This window comes from Rhea pennata, chromosome Z, assembly GCF_028389875.1.
Source record: "Rhea pennata isolate bPtePen1 chromosome Z, bPtePen1.pri, whole genome shotgun sequence".
Classification (NCBI taxonomy): Eukaryota; Metazoa; Chordata; class Aves; order Rheiformes; family Rheidae; genus Rhea; species Rhea pennata.
The window spans coordinates 65,115,853-65,138,981 of NC_084702.1; the positions used below are offsets into that span (position 1 = coordinate 65,115,853).

The following is a 23,129-nucleotide window of genomic DNA, read 5'->3' on the forward strand; positions in this document are numbered from 1 at the left end:
AAAAATTAATTTGAAGGACACTATTCTGGTTGGTATTGGAGGACGTGAACAGCAGCATGAGCATATATAATGCTGAAAAATCAATATGCAGGGGACCAGATTTATTCCTGCTTGGCATAACCTCCTGGAGTTCTGCCAGCATGGGAGAAACAAGATGATTTAAAGCCTTAGCTGCAGTGACCTTTTTGCATTATTGATGCAAACCTTATGCGCAAACCAACCTTTGCCTCGGCTGATGAAAACGCATCTCAACAAATTCTACCCACTTTGGGAGACCCTCCGTCAGAGAATGCCACCTTGCCGGATTTTGTACTGCAAAATCCAAGTTCAGTTATTTGTCAAGTGTATATATATAGATACTGTACCTATATATATATGCATGCGTGTCTGTATGTGTATACATGCGTGTGTGTGTATATTTTTTATATATATACACACACAGAGGAATATATACATATATTTATATAGGAAGCCCTATAGGAGACGTCTCGGAAGCCGCCTCGCCAGCGGCTGCCCATAAGGAGCGGCCGCGGGCGGTGCCGGGGGCGCGGCCGGCGGCGCGGAGCGGCGCGGCGCGGAGCGGGGCGCGGCTGCCCGCAGCGGGGCGGCGGCGGGGCGCGGCTGCCCGCAGCGGGGCGGCGGCGGCGGCGGCACCATGCCGGCCTTCTGCGGGGAGCGCTTCGTGCGGCTGCTGCTGCTGCTCGCGCTGTGCGCGCCGGGCGGCAGCCCCGCAGGTAAAGGCGCTCGCCGCGCCGGGAGGGCAGGGGAGGGAGGGCGCCGGGCCGGGCCGGGCCGGGCCGGGCCGGGCCGGGCCGGGGGGGCGGCGGCGGCGGCGGGGAGCGGCCGCGCCCCGGAGGCACCGGCCGGGCCGCGGAGCCGCCCGCGCCGCAGCATGCGCCGGGCCGCTGGCGAGGAGCGAGGCTTTGCGAGCGGCCCCGGCCCGCCGCGGGGCCCGGCGCACCCCGCGCTGGGCGCGGTGATCCGGCTCCGATGCCGAGCTGCCTCCCGCCGTTCTGGACCCCCCCGGTCCAGGCGGGTTTTGCTTTCTGCCTCGCAAATGGGAAGGTTTATTAGCTCACGGGTCTTGGAGGTCAAGGCGTAGCATTCAGCTATTGCTTCATCGAATAACGTGTTATTAAGTGTGAAAAAAATCCCCAACCCTGTAAGTTCCATATTAGTAAATTTCTTAAGTAAAATATCAGTATGCCTGGTGGGTTTTGAAGAATGTTTTTTGGAGGATTTTACATTGCATTTTTAAATTTGACAGTGAAAATATTCATGAAGGAAACTGGGCTCAAACATCTGGACCTTATTCTGCCTCTGATGGTTTTCTGTAGTTCAAGAGCAGGCCAGCCACTCCTAAAGAGATAGGAAGTTATTTATAGAATTAGTGTATTTTCATTGTTAATCATCGTTTTTGATGTGTAGTAATGGAAGGAATATCAGGTTGCTGATGTTTGCCAGGCAAGATACAAGTGATGGAGCCTGTTTTGCGAAGACCAGAAGTTCTGCCCGCTCTATGTGCATGGCCATTAATGTTGTGAGTTTAATTAACATCAGTGACTTAGCTCCATTTTTAGTGTGCACCTAAACAGTTACATGTTTCTTAGTGCCTCTGTTGTTCTTCTCAAATACTTTTCCCTCCTTGATGATAATTCCTGTAAAATTTATATAAATTTTAAATGAAAATGTGGAAAAGGCAGAAAACCTGTTTTACAGGTCTTAAAGCTTGTTGAAACTACTATATATATTATTATATATGTAGTGTGTGTGTATATATATATAAAATATATATATATACTGTGTGTGTGTATATATATATATGTGTGTATGTATTTATATGAAAGATTTATTTAGAAATCCTTTCTAACAGTTTCTTCCATCAAGAAAAAAAAAAAGATACTGGGCTGATATTTGTAAGAACCTGTCAGTCATATCATGACAAGCAAGCCATAATATTTATTTTTTTGCTGATGACTGTTACTACCAAAAATTATACCCAATGGTCACTGAAGCAGTTCTGAATTTCAGAGAGCACTAATGCAAAACTATCAGGGAAATTGTATCTTTTTCTGCCATAAAATTCTTTTTTGAGGAGTAATTTCCCCTTATCTACCATCTTTCTAAAGTGAGGGATATCATGTCTAGTTTTGATCAGATATCAGTAACTGGGGTTACCTGTATTAGTAGCCTTTATCTGTATAAAGTAAGGCGATTGGTTTTTGTATTTATAGTAATCATTTTCATATTCATATGAAATACTTTTCATAAGTGGAAAGGCTTCATGCTGCAATTTCTATGCTGTCTTAAATATGAGGAAGTGTATTTTATCCTTCCATTAGTTGATAATTTACAAAAACTTGGTCAGGAATTAGCACAGGAACTAGCTGACCACCACATCAAAGGGAAGCTAGTATTACCTTGGAGGGAGATGTACTAAAACTGCATTATAGTGAAATCCAGAAACAAGATGTATTCTGGAGATGTGAGGATTCAAATTTAAGTGAACCTGCAAACTAGCATGTTTCTTCAAATGGAGTTAATGTGGTTAAATGCAACGTAAGGAAGTACCATATGCAGAAGGACTTTTCCGCTTATAGGTGGGTTAGATATCCTGCAGCTGGTCAGGCAGATGCCAAAAGAAAAAAGGCATCCAAGTTTTTATTTTGGGGTAAGTAGCTTGTGCAGTTTCATGTTCTGTCAGCTGTCTTTTAAATCTTCATAGTAGTTTGCTGAATTTTTCAAAACAATTAAATAAGCAATCATTTTTATTCTACATTGAACTGAGGGTAACTTCAGGGTAAATACTAAATGCCAAGACATGTTCTTCAGAGCTTGTTGCTTCATTTAGTTGTCTGGTTCCGTTTTCTAGCTTAGTTGCACTGTATGCTGCCAGATTCCTTTAAAAAGGCAAACCTACCACATCCAGTCTTCTAACTTATGAAAACTCACATGAGTTACATGAGCAGAGGAAATACCTCATTTCCTATAGATCTTGCTTCATTGTTGACTTTTTGTCTTGAAGGAAGGACTTTAATCAGGGTGTTTAGGGCTCCCTCATTTGGGTTCTCTGGTGCCTAATGAGAGCTCACACTGCAGCTGCTCCCATAATAGAGGCACTATGAAGTTGTCCAGCCTGGCAGCTAGTTTCAGGTGTTACTGAATGCTTTGTCTACCGGCAGAGAGTATTACTGATACTAAATGAATTGACATTAAATTAAACATTAATGATGTTAAATTAAACCCAGTTGTATCTCACACTTTTCTCCACTGCACTCTTGTGAAGATAGTTGGATGGGCCAAGTGTTTGTAGGACTCTAAAGTGAGATCAAAAATTTGAAAAGCCTGAAATTGCTCTGATAAGTACAGCAGATCACCTTTTTTTTTTTTTTTTTTTTTTTTTTTTTTTTTTTTTTTTATCTAAAATGTTGGCTGTAGTAGGGAGCAGAAGAAAGGCAGAAAGATAAGTTGATGTCCACATGCTCTCATCTATCCCTTTTTCATAAAGATCAGGGCAACAAGAACCCAGCAATCTACCATGTAAAACTGATTTGCATTAGATTTAATCAATAGGCTAAGGCATTCAGCTGAGCTAATAGTTTCTGAGAAGTTACTCTGCTTTACTTACATCACTGGCTGGCTTGATGACACCAATCATCCAGTGGTGATTTGTCTTGATCGTCTATGCTGTTCAGCAGGATGCATATGAGAGGACAAGACAGAGGTGCAGTGTTATTTCTATGCTACGTAGGTTTACATATGGATAGATATGAGCTAAGATACAGAAACAGCTTTGACTAGAAATGACATTACTGAACTATTTTCAGTTGGTATGTGAATCAAGGAAAAAAGCCAAGATGAAAATGCTATTAGTATGCAAAGCATGTTGCAGGTTATCTGGCTTCCTTGCAGAGAGATAACAGAGCTGCTACACAGCTTGGCACTGGCACCTTCTAAATTTATTATCTTGGAAGATTTTAATTACTATGCAGGTGATGCATCTACTAAGCTGACATGAAGTCAGGTGATCCATGACAACCTCAGAATGTCTCAAGACACTGCACAGATGCAAAATTCATGGATCTTTCTTCAATCTTATCCTTAATATCAGAAGTATTACAACTTTCCCTGCTCTAATCACCTCTGTCAAGCAGAGAATAAGACCTACTGTCTTTACCAACTGCATTATAAGCTAGCAGATACTCAGGCCAAGCAAATTTCATAAGCCCCTTTGCTTGAAGAGGGCAAAAAAGAAAAGGGGGTAAAACATTTGACTACGGGACCAATGGACTAATGAACTATGAGGAAACAAAGTGCCTACTGATAAGAACCACTAATGCTGTTTCTCTTTTTTCTTTTAATTTTACTCCTTGACTATCTTATTTCACTCTTGATCCAAGTTGGTTGAAGCATGATGGGCAGTTTATGAGAGAGCATATGGTGCAAGTGAGATGTGAATCTGACATAGTGTGGAGTACCTGCACACTGGAGATTCCAATGGGAGATCGTGTGGATCATCTGTGCGTACAGTACTGAAATGAGATAGAAGTATTGTTAGTGTTGTTCACTTAAAGGAACTGGCAGTGTGCTGACTACCTTCTGCTGAAGGCACATGGTTTCTCAGCGTGTCTGGACATACTCAAAAAACCTTGTGGTGTAGCTTTTTCACTTTTCATTGTATGCTTGTTACTATCTTGAATATTTAGCAGAGCTTACTGACCCCTTCTTAGTTTTAATTATGACTGCATATATTTTAAAACTTCTTGGCTACATATAAAACTTTATAAATATTGGTTAAATCATTTAAAAGTTACTGATGTAAGATTGCTCTGTGACTGAGGAACAGCAAATCCCACTGCAAGTTCTATAGCAGTAGACTATGTCCTGGAATATCTAAGTGTATAGGGATATAATGTTTATTCTGAGCTAGTTAATTTTGCCACCCAAATATGGGAAGGCAAAGGAAGTTGAAAAAATCTTCATCTTTGTAAATCATAGGGACCATGAATTCTTAATGCAAGAGAGACACAGCAACATACTCAAAAACGAAACAAATCCTGTGCCTCTTCCCCTACTGTCCTTTCTCCAGTCAAGAACATAAAGCAAAACCCTGGAGTCTTGCCTGGCTCTTACAAAAACTGTATTATAGAAACAAAATTAGATTTGTGATGATGGTAAGGAAGCTGGAACCTGGAAATAGTGATTAGTATTGCTTGGTGAAATCCATGTTCCATGCCAGTGAGGCCTTTTGCTTTGTTCATCAGAGTGATAATAGAAGGTAAAGAGATCATCCATTATGTCAAAAAACAGGATAGGCAGATGTCATGCTGTAATGGAGTCCTTACACTATTACTCAATCTGCCAGTCTATGTTTAAAAGTAATAAATTCGTGTTGGTGTTAAGCTATGTTAGTCTAAGCCCACAGACAAGACAGGATTTTGAGTACAGATAGCAAATTTTATTAGACTACTGAAATAACCTGAAGCTGAGCTTTGCCTAACAATAGGCTTACTATGGGATAAGAGGAGCTTGTCTTTTTGTAGAGCAGATCTGAACAAAGAAGCTCTCTTTCAGGTTATTACGGAGGTCAAATAAAAGATATTACCTCTGTTCTCCAATCTTCTCTTGCCTAAAATAAGCTAAACTGGCTGAAATTCAACTGATGAAAAATAATTCTGTAGAATTTTGGCTGCATATACTTAGAATTTAATAGAAAAAAATACAGGTAATGAGGTGAGGTGGTTCTGTTAAAATTCTTTTCATGAACTGGATGTTTCTAGCTTGGTTCCAGTGAGAAGGAATAAAGTTGCTTTAAACACTACCTTTTCTCTTTCTTTTTAGATCTACCCATGACAACACAAGATGCCAGCCAAACGAAGGCAAACTTGTTGACTCAGATGCCAACTGGACATAATGAATCATCTCCTGGTAATCATTTTACTTTAGTACACCTAAAGCTATAATATTTTTCCCAATCCTAAGTGGAGGATGGATACATCTGAAGTATCACGTGGAGTTTACAATTTCATACTAATTAAGTACTTTGAATCTTCTTCAGAAGAAACAGAAGTAAATGTATCATCTAGGCCTTTTAAAGCCACTGCAAAAGTTTGTGTCATAAGAATCTTCAGGCATGTGGGGAAAAAGCTATCCGACCGCCACTTGCACGGTCCGCTGCCATTAGGGAGATAGGACTGGACAATTCCCAAACTCGAATAGGAGATTCTGCTCTAGAACTTATTCCTGAGAATTTTATGTGAGGACTCCTTTTGCCTCTGTGTTAGTACCACGTGCAATAATGTCTTCATATCAGTGGGCCTACTAGCTTCAGTTATCTATTTCTTTTAAAAATTAGAGAGGTGTCCCAACTTTCTGCTGTCCCTGAACTTTATTCACCATACTCCAGATAATTCTGATTGTGATAGGGAGCAGGGAATAAGTTCCAGATAAGAGAAGAAACTGGTGATTGTTGATCCCATCACTCTTTTCTCTGTAAAGATTAGGACTGCAGGAATTCAGTCATGCACTAAAAGTCATCCTGATTAATCCAGATCTGATCTGGGCTAATTTATATTTATATATAAATATATGGCAAGTTCTGACAAGTTACTTCAACCACAGTTCTGTCTTTGAAGATGATAATGCTATTTATCTCATGTTCATCTTGGTCTTCTGAGCTTTTTAGTATATGTCTGAGAGAAACAGAGGTATTGCAGTAACTACACACACACGCACGCACGAGTTAAAACACACAAGGTATTTTGTGTAATATGACCTCACCTAACTATTTTCATTTGATACGTGAATCGAGGAAGAAAGCCAATATGAGAATCATACTGGCGTGCAAGCCCCTCTATAGGTTATTTAGTTTCTGTACAGATAGATAACAGAACTACCATACAACCTGGTGCTAGTGTCTTCTAAATTTATTGTCTTGGGGAATTTCAGTCACTAACCAGGTGAGGCGTGTACTAGGCTGACGTAAACTCTGGTGGTCCTTGTGACAGCCTTGTAATGTTCTCAGAGTGTTTGCGCACACAGACAGAGGAGTAATTCCAGACCTTCTGCAGCCTCCATGTTTAATTTTGGGAGAAAACATTTGGGCCAGTTTATTTCTCCATCAGGCAGAGATCAAGGCCTGCTCACACTCCTCTCTAGAGAAACAGCATTTACTGTCTAGGACTGGGAAACAGTTTCATAATTTGGTTGCTTTAAAAAAACCCGTTTGGGACCAGTGGGTGGGACTGACAATAATGCTCTACAGTCAACAGCTACCAAATGCTCTAGCTTGAAGCTCTGTTCTTCCACATCATCCACCTTAATGTACAGGCTTACTGTTACTTACACTGGTTGAAGCACAAGGCAAGGTATGAAAGCACAGACTGTACGGGCCAGGCATAATAGTAATTGCCTGTGGCATAGCATACCCAGTGTCATGAGCTGACATGTTGAGAAGCAAAAAATTTGCTTTACAGAACTGGCAAGCAGTTTGGGAGGCATGTGGCACCTCTGCTTAAGCTTGCTTAGATGCCTTTAATGCAACCCTCTAGCAGGGATCTCTGGCAACAGCTGTAGCTGGGAGACATTTTTTTTTCTTTTCTTTTCTTTCTTTCTTTCTTTTTTTTTTTTTTTTTTTTTTTAAGAACTTTGAGGTAAACTTCAGTGTTCTATGCAAGAAAAAGGAAGAAGAAATATTCTGAGATTGTCTAGGCTTTCAGAGATACTGCTTCCCCTGTGCAGTGATCAGCTCTTTCTAACCCAGTGCTTAGAAAGGACTGAAGCCATAGCCCTGCTTTCCTCTATTTTTTCTTTCCTGCTTTGGGACCTTTCCACTCCTTGGGCAGGAGTGATCAGGATGCCCTTTTCCTTCTGCAAAAATCTAGAATTATTTTTCTGTCTTATTCCTTATATAATTTCTGAGATGTATTATGAAATAACTGACAAAATTATTTTGCAAGCACTTAGTTGTGTGGTTTCTATTTCTGTCTTTTGTTTTATTCAAAAGAAAATGAAATTGGTTTATAGCAGCTTTATTTTTCACCTTTCAGAGCCTGTGGCAACTACACGAATTGTCAATCGGCAAACTCGGGAGAGCATTTCAGATTACTCATCAGTTGGACATGGTGTATCTACATCTGGTAAAAGCAAGCATTTGTCATCTTAAACTTGCATTTGTTAAATTTCAGTTTTTATTCATCATGTGATTATGAAAGATTTATATTAGTTGACATAACCAGGACATATAGTTGGATGAAATCAAGGTCATTTAAGTCCTGCTTAAAGCTATATAGAAAATAATCATGGAAACTGCAAAAACTGAAGATTACTGTAATTGTACTGAATTGTCCTTTCCTTTAACTATAGTTTTTACTGGCTTCTTGTAGGGATATGCTTCTTTACTAGTTACTTGTATACAGATATCTGTTTCGCTAGTATCGTACTATCTGTGTAGATTTAGACAGAGCATATTTTCTAAGCTGGCCTAAATGTATTGTTAAAGTTGTAGTTTATTCATTTGCTTTCCTGCTCTATTTTTTGAAATACAGACAGCACAAGAGCAAATCTGATGGTAGGAACCAACTGTGTCTTATGCTTACTATTGCCTACCTAATAGCTGCATCAAGATTTTTAGAGCTTTATAAAGATAATTGAATAGCTTGCTGCTCGTAGTGCTACAGAAGTGGGATTTCGCTGACCATCCTAGTCCTTTAAAATGTCCTTTCCTTTCCTGGATGGAAGTGAGTATTTTTCAGTCAGGCATATGATAGTGATTAACAATATTCTTTGTGCAGGGAAGGAAATTCACTTCAGTATAGACGGAGTTTTGTGGAGCAGTGAGAAACTGTGACCAGGTGCTGGTGTAGCCCAGCGCATTCAGTGGAGCTGCCTCTAGAGTAGATAGTTTACCTCTAGTTTTCTGGCTGTGTTTTGAGAATAACTTCTTCTCCTTGTATTTTTTTTTATTTTTATTTCTTTTTCCAAGTCTTTCTTACACATTGATTTAGTCCCATATAGTCTAAAGAACAATCAGTAGGCTTTAGGAAAAGAATGTGTATAGATGACTCTTTGAATCAGTCTGTAAAATAGGTAAGTATTCCATTCTTACAGCATTTTTGACATTCATAATTATTATATCAAAAAGCCAACAGCTATCTTCTTTAAATGGCAGAATTACTTTAATAGAGGCCACAAAACACTATTACTTTTAAAATTCTGACCGTTAACACACAAGGTATATGTAAAGAATCTCCACAGGAATCAGCCTTTGGAAAAGTCTCTGCTTTCAGAACAAAAATTATTGCAAAAACCAGTAGCAATACCATAGCGACACTCTACTTCGTGATTACCTCTATAGGATCATAATGCATCACTTCTTCCCCCACAACCCCGTTAGGTCCAGATCTGACCACACAAGACTTTAAGCAGGCCACTGAAGAGAAGTCATCTAATTTCACTTACGCAGTGTATGAAATAATCCTATCTGGTAAGTATGCGATTTTTATTTTCCAGTTAAATTGAATGTCTGCGATTGCAAACAATCTTTTGTATGCCTTGCCAAGTAAGAAGTTATGATCAGCTTCCTGAACAGCTAAAAGACTGATCTAACTGAGAAGTACTAAAATCTGTGGAAATCAGTTGGAAGTCCTTTACAAAGTATTGGAATGATATTTTAAGGACATAATGGCACAGCATTTATACTGTATTTTCTTCTGGCAGAAATAAACAAATAATGAGGTAGTGTCTGTTTCTTGTTCTGGTCCAAGTATTCTTGGTACATGGTTCTGTTCTTACACAGATAGATCAGAGAGCATGACTGCTTTGAAGTCTACTATCCACTTATGCATGTATTGTATCCTCAAGCTGATTAAAAGACATAAAAGGGTCAGTTTTCCTACTGTTTGGGAATCTTTTCATATTGCTATATGTAATGCTATTGGTATGCTAATAATAAGGCAAAGGTCTTATAGATAAATGAGTTTGAAGATGATGGTTTCAAGATGAGTACTTCACTGGCAACAAGGCAGTGCCTGTAAGTTCAAGGCATCAGGAAAATTTGCAACTGGTTGAAAAATAGATGTTTACAGATTTTACAAATCTAAGTGTTTTGGATAGTATTTTTTTTTATTTCATATATATTTACTAATAATTCAATAACATGTTCATTCTGTTATTGCTAAATTTTCCTCTTTAATAGCAGTGCAATCAAAAAGGAGGTTTAGACAGCATAGTGAGAAGACATTGATTTTTCTGGTGAGAACTAAGTACTTACATTTTTTCATTTGTGTTAAATGACACAGAAGCATAGGCCTGTCTTGCTTTCAGTGAAGTGGGTATCTATGTTTCTATATGTGAGCCCATTAGCAAGTTCATCTATAGAACAAAGTGACTACATCTGTTTTGGTAATGCATGTGTTTCCTTCTTTCACTTAGACATGTTTTATAAACCTGTTGTGAAAGGCTGATGGTCTAGCACTGTAGTTCTGCTAACATCAGAAAGAGTAAGAATCACAGATCATACCACCTGTAATCAAGCACATCTCAAACATAATTTTTCCCTAAAACGAAGAAATATGATGCTTTTTCATATAATCACTTTAATCACTTTTTTTCTTGTTAGGTGTTTCCAGTACTTCTGTAGAAAAAAATATTACTTTGGACAGTCCAGCAAAAGTTGAGCTTTCATGCAGCCTGGCCAGGAAATACCCTCATTTGAAAATTGTTCAGGTGGATTGGAAGAGGGGAAATGAAACAATCAAGCACATCAATAAAAGCGAAAATAGCTGGAGCATCCAGTAAGTAGCATTCCTGGCAGTTTGACTTGCAGGTTCAAGTGAATTATATCACATGTATATACACAGCCCAAAACTAATGATGTTATGTATATCAGAAAAGAGTACAAATCAAATGCATTTGATAAATTAATGGCTGTAATCGATGTACTGAAAATGAAGGTAAAGAAAAAAGATTGCAGTTACTCTGAACCTGGAGGAAGAGCTCCTGCTTTTTCTAGTACTGGAGGAACAAGCGTTTTTCCAGACAGGAGTACAGGATAAGGACCTGTTTCTTCCAGGTTGTAATTCTATTCAGTAGTTGAAGTAGTGATCTCGGTCTGCTGCACTGCTAACTACCTCCCCCATTTTCCACCATTCTCCCCACATCCCCACCTCAAGCTATGCCTTTCAGAAGACAATCTGACAGGTATCAGTGGTCAGTTTTTCTCCATAGTCAACAAAATGAAAAGAGAAGAAGGAATCAGCTTTACAGAAAAAGTGTCTATGAAGTAGATGGAGTCCAGCATTTTCTCTGTTGTCCAACTATTAGATTACAATTCTTTAAAATTGTTCTGTTGGAGCTATATTAACCCATTGACTGACAGGCTTTAAGAAAGCACAAACTGTTTAAATTATTTGGGTTGATGTCCTGCACAGCTCATGCTATAAATTTCATCTGGTAAACCTATATCTAGTTCAATAACTTTTTTGTTCAATTGGATCATATTTCTTAGACATCTTGTCTTCTCTTGGTACCTGTGAGCAATAGGGGTGAAAATGGTGTTCACATTCCTTAGCAACCATGTGCTGTTCGTTCTTTTTTTTCCTAAAAATGTCATGCTGTTTCTACATTGCACAAAACCTGAATCCTAGTATTTCAGCAATGTATGTTACGTTCTCCACTGCTAATCTCTTCTGACTTCTTTCTAACTGTTACTGATGGCTAAATAACATTATAAGACAAAGAAATATAAGCAGAAGAGCAAAATGGTAAAACTTTTTTAATTTTAGACTGACAGTCACAGATGAAAATGAACTGGGAAGTTACAGTTGTATTCTTAAAAGTGAAGAAGAATTCAAAGCTGTGTTCCATTTACAAGGCAAGTTCTGTTAAATTTTATTGTTTCACTTTACCATTGAAATCGTGCATTAATAGGAATTCTGGATAGTACAGAAATTGCAATATAGCTTCATAAGCAGTGGCTAATGGCTAAATGGGAATTTCTATTAAATGCTATTTCTGTAACATAGAGGGAAGAAAAACTTCAAAGGAACTCAAAAGCACTTTTAACAAAATTCTGGTAACAATCAAAGGAGCAGGTAAACTTACATTTTTCTAAAGAAATAACTGATTTTCCTATCCTCCCCATCCCTCCAACAAGAGTGAATACTCATCACTTTCTGGGGGAGGAGGAGGAACAGCCAAACAACAAAACAACAAAAACCCTTTAATGGAGTCTCAGATCAGTTATTCAAAAAGCAGAGCCAATGACATGTAATTTCTGAAAATTTGGACTGAGAAGATTTGGTGTTATGGGAAGATCAGTGCCTGGTAGAATGGAGGCACATTTTTGGTGAAAAATAGAATTATTTCTGAATGAGCAAATTATTACTCAAGTGCATCTTTATATAGCATGTAAGAACATCCCTTCTGTATGACTAGAATGTGCTTGACTGGTCAGTATGAGTGAAGAGCTGAGCACCTAGATCTTCCTTCTGTTCTGTGTGCCTTCCCCCCCCCCCCCCCCCCCCCCCCCCGCTTTCTCCCCCACTGATTTCACCATGGATAGGTGAAATCCAGTTGAATTTAAAAAGAAAAAAAAGGAATGAAGCAAATATAAGCTGTTGAGAATCTTTATCTCACGCAGTAATTACTCTCTTCTGCTTTTCTCACCATCCAATTTTTGCAGAAAACAAGGCAGACATTTGATTTATGAAAGCTCCACACACTCAGAGCTGTACTGGGAAAGATTCTGCCTGCACACATGTACCTAAAAACCATAGCTTTCACCTAACTGCCTTAACCTCAGCTGGGCTAACGAGCAGAGCTTTTTAATTCTTCGTAGAGCAAGCTGGCTTTGTTCTGGTCATATAACTTCAGGGAACTTTCTCATGTATGTTCAAGTCTTAGATAGCAATGCTGAAATCTGCTTTCAAACCTTCAGCCAGGTGAGACTAGCTTGCAATCCTGAGGAAAGACAGAATTGTACTAATTTATTCAGAACTTTTCATCTCTAAAAATGATTCTGTATTTTTTTTTCTGTCAACATGGGGGTAAGATTTAGTTGAATAGCTATGCAAGTCTATGTAGGTTTTTAAAAAAAGTCAAAGGAAGCCTTATTGTTTTGAAAGCATTAAAATAACTATTTTAGTAAGAGCAAGAATTAATCGATAAGGGAAGTCACCTTTTCTAGAACATAGTGCATAGGATTGACTGATTTATTACTAGAAGATGGGAGAATTGCTTCATGGTGGAATGCAGCCACATCTGATGCCATACAAAGTAATGGCTTGACTCTTTTCAAGATCAATGCAAGTGTGAAGGAAGTGGGAAAGAGAAAGCTTGGAGTCTTCCAGTCAATAATGCAGTGAGAATAATTCTCAAACTGATGACTAATATGTTGGTAGAACTCTTCACTATACACAGAGGCTAAAACCATCACTATTGTTAGCTAACTCTGTTGTGAAGGTATTTCTACTAGGCATCAGCTAGGCATTATTGGGTGTGTGTTGCCTCTCTTTCCCCCCGTCCTGCACAACCCTGCTGATTTTAAGAGGAGTTAAACTTCTACTCATGCCTACAGGAAGCTGTAGCATTGTGAGAAGTTTTTAGGAGAAACTTACAGAAAGGTCAAGTTACTGAACTTGGAGAAATGTTTTCGGTATTTAAAAATATCTTAACATGTTACTATAATGGCTACTTTAAGAAAGAATAGATTCATTCTTGTTTGTCCTTTGCTCAGGGATCCTACTTACTTAAGCAACTCTTCAGCTACACATGCTGTGGAACAATTCATGATCTCTAAGCCAGCCTACAGCTCTGCTGTGAATGCTGGTGGGATCACCTGCCTCTCACTGGTAATAAGGCTGGATTGGTGCATGGTGCTAAAGTACAAATGACAACTAAGCTCTCTTTTGATCTTGATCTAGAGTTGAACAAGTGCCAAGAAAAAAAATCATGACTATACATTGTATGATGTGAATTCACTTTAGCCAGATTTTGAGAGAACAAGCAATGTTCTTACTAAAGAAAAATACATACATATATGTATGTGTGTGTGTGTGTGTGTGTGTTTGTATAGATATATTTATATATTCCTGGAATGGGCATTTTTAAGTTTGAACACTCTCAAGAAATGAACTTTTCAAGAGAACAAGACTTGTGTTCAACCAGTCAATGAGAGGAGGGAGCACAATCTTAGTTTATATCCACTATAACTCTACTGAAGCAAGTGGTTGGACTGTTTGGTATTTTGTGATCAGTACAGTTTAAAAGATGCACTAGATTTCTACTTACATGATAGAGCAATGAAACTTAAGAGATAAATGGATAAAATAAATGAATCTGAGGAGAACGTGCTAGTATGCAATCTGTGAATGAAGGAGAAGCGGAGTGGGGGGAATAGAGCCTCTGTCATGATATATTTGCTCGGTTCTAGCTATATTTATGGAATGCCTCAATATTTAACAAAACTTTATGAGCTTCAGCTCTTGGAAGGCCATCGTGCACCTGCAGTTACAATAGCTGGGACAAGCAGCTCTAAAGTTAATCTTATGTGTTGTTTCTTGTGGCCAAAGTCTTCATTTGGCAAGACTGGACCAAAAGTAACTCTTTACTGGCATACATCAAAATGTGATTGCTTCAACTAAGAAAATATGTGCAGCTACAAGACTCCCTCATTCTGCAATTTTAGTTATTAAAAAAAAAAAAAAAAACACACACACAACTTGCTGAGACCATTATTTGATAACATTACAGCTAGAATAGATGTCAGTTTTTGCAGATAGAGTGAAATTGCAAAAAAGAAAAAAAGTCATTTCAAGTGCACAAGTGCAATAGAGTTGAAACACATAGCTCACAGCTGTTGAGGAGGGCAAGGGGGAAAAACTGCCACAGTCAAATTCTCACTTAATTTTCAAGATTATTTGGCAACTTTTAAGATTATGTAGCAACTGAAAACAGGATTCTTGTGGCCTTCTGCAGAAATTCTGTATAAAGAACATCAGTCTGAAATGACTCTTCATTAAATCATGTTCCCAAATGATGCAACTATCTATGAGTTCAAGGAAAAGAAATGACTGGACTGCTAATAAATACATATCAAAATATATTTTATCTTTTTTAATATTGTAGTTAAAACCTTCATCTCTTATGTGCTGAACTCTTTCCTACTTTTTCTTAGTACCAAAAATTGAAGGAAAAGAAAAACCCATAATCAGTTACGAAGGAGATTCAGTTGTAATGATATGTAAAAGTTCCAATTACACTCCCATCACTTGGACCTGGTACCTGACCAATGGAAGCAAACAGGTAAGGTCCACTTCATTTAAAGAATATTCTTTGTGCTGTGGTAGAACCTGGACATCAGATCCTGGCATGTAAGGCTGCCTTTGTCAGTGGAGAGTCAATAGTCAAGCGTGACTCTCATCTGATCCCCAAGTAATTGACTAAGGTAGATCAGATGATTTGCTTTCTAAAAGTGCAGTTTCCTCCACTGATCATAAAGGGATGACAAAGTGAGTAGCTAAGATAAATCCCTCCCTTGGAGGTGGACTAAATGTGCTTCACAAATGCCACTTGTTCTTCATTCATTTTACATCCTTCTAGATAGAATTCTATATAAAATTACAAATGATGATGATATAAATAATCTGATTAAACACTTTTTCCTTGCATTAATAAGACTTCTTAATGTATTTTTCTATTTTTAGATTACCATTAATGATTCTTTGCTGTCAGACAAATATATAATCGATCAAGTACCTGGCAACACAACCCATCTCAAGATACTGAAGCTCAACAAGAAAGATGATGGTGCATATTGGTGTGAAGCTGTTTTTAAGCTAGGAAAAAGTAAAGGAAAGCTGAATCTTAAAGTTCTGACCTTCATGGTGCCACTCAAACCATTTCTAGCAATACTGGCTGAAGTTATTATTTTAGTAGCTGTTATTTTCCTGTATGAGATGTATTCAAAAAAGAAAGAGAAACACACAGGTAGGCTTCTTTTTTTATTATGTTTAATGTAATATATTGAATTTGTGCCCTACAGTTTTCCATTTTACTTTTGACTGTAATTTTAAACACAGCCCGTACCACTTCATATGAGTTCTGTGTAATAGTTACTTCTGTATTTTTTCTCCTATATAATAATTCTATTTCTAGAATATTGCATTACTTAGGCTTGTAAATCTGCTGCAGGAGTCTTGAATTCAGCTATGAAGTGCTTTCAGTATGAATTAAGTTTTCCACAAATGGTCCAAAACAGTCCTTACTGATTCTGTTTGTAGAAGAAAAGAAGGCATTTGGAGGTTATACTGGTTTAGGGAATGCTAAAGAATGGAACCAAATGTTACTTGTCTTGATGGGAGGAGTTTTTTAAAGTGAGGAGGAAAATGTAGGCATTAAAACAGAATGCACTAATCTTTGTTGCTGAAACAAAGGTGCACATGCATGAGATATCCTGGATATGTAGGATAAAACAAAAGTGAAACAAAATATATACAAGAAAAAATCAGATTTATGGAACTTGATGGAAATCAAGTTCTTGATAAACTTGCAGGTATTTCCAGCTGGATAGAGGATCAGAATAACTTGAATAGTAAATTTAATACAAAGAAGGTAATAATATCAAAGTAGGATTTTGTTTTGCTTCACTTATTTTATGCACATAATAATCATTCTTTTACTGAATTATTTAATGTGTATGTTAGACTAAGAGCTCTATGTTCCTTTTTCTGTTATGCAGAAGATGAAAAAGAATTTGAACAAGTGGAGCAACTGTGAGTAATGAACTTATATTCTGTATTTAAATATTTCTTCTTTTGCATATTGTACTGTACGAAGTTATATGTCATTGTTAAAAAGTTAGTAAGGGTTACCTATGAATACCCAAGCACAGTTTATTCCCATCCTTAAGCCTTCATAATCCCATAAGGTGCAGAATGCTGTTTTCTGTCTAGCACTTAATTTTGTTGTTTGGAAGTTGTTTTCGCTTTATTGTCAGAGCATCAGGTGACCTCACTCTAAACTCCTTTTAAAAAGCTATGACGGAAATCATTTTCAAGTGGAATATGTACAGAAGAGGTTTTTAAAAATGTTTCAGATATGGTTTGTCCATGTTAACCTACATCTGTTTCTTGCTAATATGTGGTCAGAAACCTAATTTTTCAGATGTAGTTGCTGAATCTTTAGGATCTGGCATTATTTTGCTGTGTTTAGGCATAAATATAACATCTTTGTGAAAGGTTTACTAACTTCCCCTTTTTTGAGATAAACTGTACTTCCTCCCTCCCCCAGCCCCAGAAGCCCAGCCATTTCCTTTGGCTTTTGTTATCTTTTATTTCCCTTTAAAATGCAGTTCAGTAGTTCCTCTTCTCTTTAGGTGTGTTCCAATTTTCTTTCCCTCCCTCAAGCCCTTCTTTCTTTGTATGCTGATCCTGCTTTGTCCCTCTGAGTGGTACCAGTCTTCACCTTTTGAATTTCTTGCAGCAGGGACTTTCTCTATTTCCCTGTGCTGTGTTCCCTTCCACGTTCTTTTCTCCGATGTTAGCTGAAAATGTATTTTACATTTTTCTTTCTTTTTTCTTCTGCAAACAGCTTTAAAACTGTAATCCAGTTATAGTATAAAAGGGAGATGTCTTGGGAATACAGTATGCTATCATACTCTAAAATGTTTGGGGATATATCTTATGTTGAGAATTCAGTAACTGCTCTTGTTGCATAGCCTGCTCCTTATAAACATACTGAACCCATACTATAATAGGATTGTAACATAGTGTAGTGCACTAAAGTAATGATATGTTTTCATGCCTTATGAGATGTGGGATGTTTTTGATGATGTGGTTTTGATTAGTAGCTTGATCTTTATGGACTTCTGCCTTGTTAGATAAATACCTATGAGAAAAATCTATTAAGCCATGTCCTTTTTGCCTGATTTCAATAACTGAAAGTTATTTCAACTGCTGGCTACTAAGAACACAGATTGGTGTACCAGAGGGAATGGCTCCAGAGGAACACTCCTGGTCCATTATGTCAAGTGATGCTGTATAATACAGTTGAGTTTGGTTGATGAGGTGTAATTAAGATGTCACTGTATACTGTTTGTCTTTGTATTATTCATCTGGGCAAAATATATATAAAAAAAATACATCACATTTACATAAAATCTGTATTTTTCATATATGAAACATACAAATTTGTTTATAAACAAATTTTAACCACTGAATGAAATAATACCATAGCAATATACCAATAGGAATATTTTAACTGTTACAATTTTTCCCAAAACTTTGGGGCCTTTTTTCTCTTTGGAGAAAAAAGGCTGCTTTTCCTATTGAGCCTTTATTACTTGGTTGATTTTTTTTTTCTTTTATAAGTCAGTATATTTCATTTATCTTTTTTTCTCTTTTCTCTTACTTATCAAAAGAGAAAAATTCAGACTTATTCTAGATGCGCCCTGTGATTTGATTGTGGAACTGGAATGACTGTGCTGATCCTGTGTTCTGGAAGATATTTGAAATTTAATCTCTCTTTTACAGTAAATCAGAAGAAAGCAATGGTGTGGAAAGCAGTAGCACTAGGCACAGGAAAGTATAAATCCCTTCCTAAAAGAAGGTAAGAAAAAGATGAAACATCCTGAAGTTTTTTTCCCTCAAGCAGTCTAATAAAAGGACAATATAAAAAAGCAGATTGGGATGGCATAATGGATTTTTATGCGGGAGCAACGTAGCAGTAGAACCACCGTTTATATAAAACGGTATATAGTCGTTCACGACTTAATGGCAGTAAGACAGTTAGTCCGGTGACTTTCAATTGAATGCTCTCATCATTATCACCACTGCAGTTTAATAGTTTGGTACACCTGTTCATTAGGGCCCTTATTAACCTATTAAATCACTTGGTTCCTAATCATGAAACATTTCTGTGAATGCTAATGTAGATGCTAAGATGCATAAGGACTGCTGATGTACCTGAAGCCCTGCTAGCTCAAGCTGTAACTTTGGATGTTAAATTTGGTTCTCCTCTGGCTACTGTACTTGCACCCTCCCCTTCATAACCTAAGTGGGGAAGATGGCATTACCAGACATGTAAAACAAGTAATTAAAGGACTCTAGAAATAGAAGACAGATTAGTGGCGGAAGAAACTAACACTGTGGAAGCTATACAGTGAAGTTCCCTGATTCTTCACCCTCTTTGCAGTCTAATTACAGCCTCCTTCAAATTCTGCCAGCTGGAAATGCTAGAGGATGGTCCCTCAGTAGAGGACCGATCCTGCGCTCTAGCCTCTTCCCCTTGTCGTTCCCTTTCTGCATCTGGCACCCCAACTATCATGAGAAGGTGACAGATGCCAGTGACTCTGCATTCATGTCACCGCTGGTATTGTGCTTCCTCCTTCTCACAAGCCATCCACTTGAAGGAAGACTGTTTCCATACTCCTTGTTTTAAAGACTGGGAAAAGAATAGTGTCAAGTAAAGCTCATAGGAAAAGAGTAACAAATCAGAAAACAATCAAGAATAATGTTTTTCAAGAGTATGTTTTTGCCTATGTTTCTCACATTGATTGTGCTTCCAGTCGGTTGCTGTGACAGACTAGCAAGGGCACATTCCATTTTGGATTGAAGCTCTTATTTTTATAAAGTCATGTTGGCACATGACTTACTAAATTACTAAGGATTCACTAAGTTGCAAAATCAGTTTCAGTAGGTACCTAAACACCTCACAAACTGGACCATTCAAAAATTTTGCAAAGTGTAAATGTGCAAGTGGAATAAAGTTTAGTTTCATATAGATAAGGGGAAAGATAAAGCAGAGAAATAATAAAATTCATGTCATAAATAACATGCTTGTTCTTCTTTAATGCAGGAGATTTAAGCCAACAGAAGTGGAATGCTGTGTAACCATTACAAGCTACAGAAGATGTATGCAGCTATGCATTTTAAACATCCACTGTGCGTCTACATAAACATCTCTATACTTGTGAGAAATAAGATGCTTTTAAACTACCTGTGAAACTACTCATTTTATACAGACAATATTGTACTCTGATATATTGCATTTAGACCTTTGCTGTCTATGATATCAATGTTTGGCCTTTTACTACTAAAAGACAATCTTTATGCAACCATACTTCCGGTTATTTTATGACTGATCTGTTTGATTTTTGTGCCCTAAATTGGGACTAATTTTGCATTCACCAAATAGACAGGTAATGCAGAATGGGTCCGTTATCTGAAAGTGAATATTGAAGATGTTATAAAGCTGGATTCGTAACATCAGAAAACTATTTCCACCAAAGAAAATGCCTTTTACTAGCAGATTAGACAAATGTGACACACACTCATTTTTTTTAACCAAAGAATAGGTCGAAGGGAAATCTTTATCAATATTTAAATGAAAGATTAACAGTTTCGCAATTTGCTGTGAACAGTAAAAATTTTTATTCTAACTTTTGCTTACATTCATTTAAATCAAGAAAAAATAGAGATATATTCTGAATACTTGATACAAGTTTCCTTAAAATGCCCTTCCATATGGCTCTGCTACTATACTGCAATTCTAAATGGCCTAAGTATTTAAACACTGCAAGTAAAATACTATAGAAATATTTCAGAGTAGCTGAAAGAAAGAAAGCAAAAAGGAGACAGTATCATACAGTAATATAACTGAATTAATTCCCAACTCTTGCACAAACAACCCCAGAATCTGCAGGTGCCACAGATGAGCAGTTTTAGGATTGTAATTTGTACTTTTGGAAGTTGGCTATATGGTTCATATGACTGCAGCTTCTGGCTTAATACACAGCCAAACAGTCTTTGCTTGGTAGCTGGCATTCCTGCTTCCTGTAGCATACTCTACTGCTACTTCTTTAACAAATTCCCATCCAAACACAGAAGAGGTCTTGAGCAGCTAAAATTTTTAGGGTAATAGGATAAAGCAGCAGAGCATTAGCTCTGTTACATAGAATTGTAATACTGGTGTTATGACTTAACATATTGCTGTAGAAGAGCTAGTTGCTGTAATTTGAAATGTACCAATTAACTGCATTACATATGCAGCAGATGAAAAATGTACGGCTAATGGAAAACCGATTGATTACATTAGTAGCCTTTTAAAGAAAGGGAAAACTATACTCCTCAAAAACATTCCTCCTCTCAGTAACAACATAAAAAAACTAGGCAGCATTTGCAAACTCCTAGTCAAGAAAAAAAAAAAAAAAAACTTTCTCCTAAATTGCACAGCCTCAAGTGGCCATTTATTTCAGGAGAAAAGTGTATATATAAAATGAAAGGCAAATTAAAAAAAAAAAAAAAAAAAAAAAAAAAACAAAAAAAAAAAACCAGAAGAGGAACGGAATTAAATTCAATTTTCAGCTTCTGTGGATTTGAAAATATCAGAAAGGCTGTCACTGGATATTTTGTTGGAAGCAGGGGGAAATTCAGTCTGATTTGTGCTTTTTTGTTTGTTCATTTTCAAATAACACTGTTTTGTAGCTTTAATTAAAGTCCAAATAAAAAGCAATGGGCAGTATGGAAGCATAAAATGATTGACTTTAAGGGCTGAACACTGATAAAGATTTTCTTTACTAACATACTGTTTATTATATTTGGCCTTGGAGTTTCTATGCACTATACAAACCAAAATGCATTTACAGGTTTTTATATGAATTTGTCATTGATATGACAGCATTTTTGTTATAGCAAGTAAATTTTTGCACAATTTAAAATATATATATATATATTGCTTTTATTTGTCTATAATTTGTCTGCATATGGATTGTTTGAAACATCATTCCAAGATTATCACTTTTTTGTAGAATTTTTGTTGTTGGAAACCTAGTAATAAAAAAAATGTAAGTTTACTTACAGATCTATGAATTAGATCTTGCTTAAAACAAAGTTAATATATTTTTGCAATAAAAAGGATGTATAGGTATAATATGAAAGGCATATTATCTGGAAAAACAAGCCTTTTATCCGAAGTGGAAAAAGCTTGCTTCGACCTGCACTGAGCATTCCTACCTGATCTTGAAATTGCAATATTAAGTCTTGGCCACCGTAGGTGAGTTACACGAGTAGAATATTTTGCCTTATCAAATAAGGGCTGCACTAAAGGCAGGCTGGAAGTGGAGAACTTGGACTAAGCATGCATTTTGGATGTATGATGTGTTCCTCCTGTTATGACTATATTAGAGAGAATTTCTTGATCTTGACCTGCCTCCAGCAAGTTCTGCTAGCCATGTCTCCAGGGACTCAGTGTTTACATTTGGGTTGGCAAATAGTTTCAGTCCTCATATCCTGTCTGCCTAGGCTCAAACCTTTTTGGGTTCCTCTACAGGGGGAATAACTATTAAGTAATAAATATTAAATAACTGGCATAATTAACTGGCATAAGTCCAGATACCAAGAAGCAAGCTCTGGAGATGTATAAACTCATATTTCTAATGAAGTATTTACATATTTTATATATGTTCAAAGTATTTTTACTGCAGTTACTTGGTGTGTGTTTTAATATGCATAGATAGCCTTTAATCTAAAAGAACAAAAACTTGACAATTTACAAAAACTCAAGGCAATGAATTTTCTTCTCATCTGCTTCAAGCCAAGAGAATAGCAAATGAGAGTCAAAACAATCCTTAAGATACTTTCCCTTCAAACACAGCACTTAGATCTGTGCCAGAATCCACAAAATTAGTTTGAGTAGCAGCCTTCATTTGTAATGACTCTAACTGTTATACTTGTTTGACATATCCTGTCTTCCACAATCAAATCTTGCTTATTTGCAAGATGTGACATGTTATAGTCTACTGTACCACCAAAAACTTCAATTATTTCTTGGAAGGAGAGACTTGTATTGAAACCCTGAAGGGCTGTTTCTTAATGCTTTAAACTGGTCACTAGAAATTCATCAATTCTTCCTATGTCCAAAGATGACACAAGCAACTGTGACACTAGATTCCTGACAAAGCATGATACACATTAGAAGAGTTTTCAAATTTGGGGGCACATATAGAACCATATGAATATTTCCTTAGGATTGAGAAGTAAGAATTTGGGGCCAGAGTAATTAATCATTTAGCTATAGGTCATTTGATGCACAATCCTGAGGAAGAGTGAAAAAGCCCGCAGTACTGAATAGAT

The 23,129-nt window shown here is 37.2% G+C and overlaps 1 protein-coding gene across 1 annotated transcript; it reads left to right on the forward strand.

Annotated features, from left to right (window-relative positions):
• The first annotated feature begins 655 nt into the window (after window positions 1-655).
• EMB (embigin) lies at window positions 656-20,383 on the forward strand. The gene is made up of 11 exons (XM_062600091.1): window positions 656-734; window positions 5,842-5,928; window positions 8,049-8,138; window positions 9,395-9,484; window positions 10,619-10,793; window positions 11,784-11,872; window positions 15,176-15,303; window positions 15,705-15,987; window positions 16,739-16,772; window positions 18,531-18,606; window positions 19,855-20,383. The coding sequence occupies exons 1-10, from the start codon at window positions 656-658 to the stop codon at window positions 18,586-18,588; spliced, it is 1,113 nt and encodes a 370-aa protein (XP_062456075.1). The 3' UTR covers window positions 18,589-18,606; window positions 19,855-20,383.
• Window positions 20,384-23,129: the final 2,746 nt, after the last annotated feature.

Excerpts from the sequence above, each read along its gene's own strand:
- EMB (XM_062600091.1), top strand. The coding sequence starts at position 656 with ATGCCGGCCTTCTGCGGGGAGCGCTTCGTGCGGCTGCTGCTGCTGCTC. Across the intron at positions 15,988-16,738 it reads AAAGAAAGAGAAACACACAG|AAGATGAAAAAGAATTTGAA; the intron begins GTAGGCTTCTTT and ends TCTGTTATGCAG. Across the intron at positions 16,773-18,530 it reads TTTGAACAAGTGGAGCAACT|TAAATCAGAAGAAAGCAATG; the intron begins GTGAGTAATGAA and ends TCTCTTTTACAG.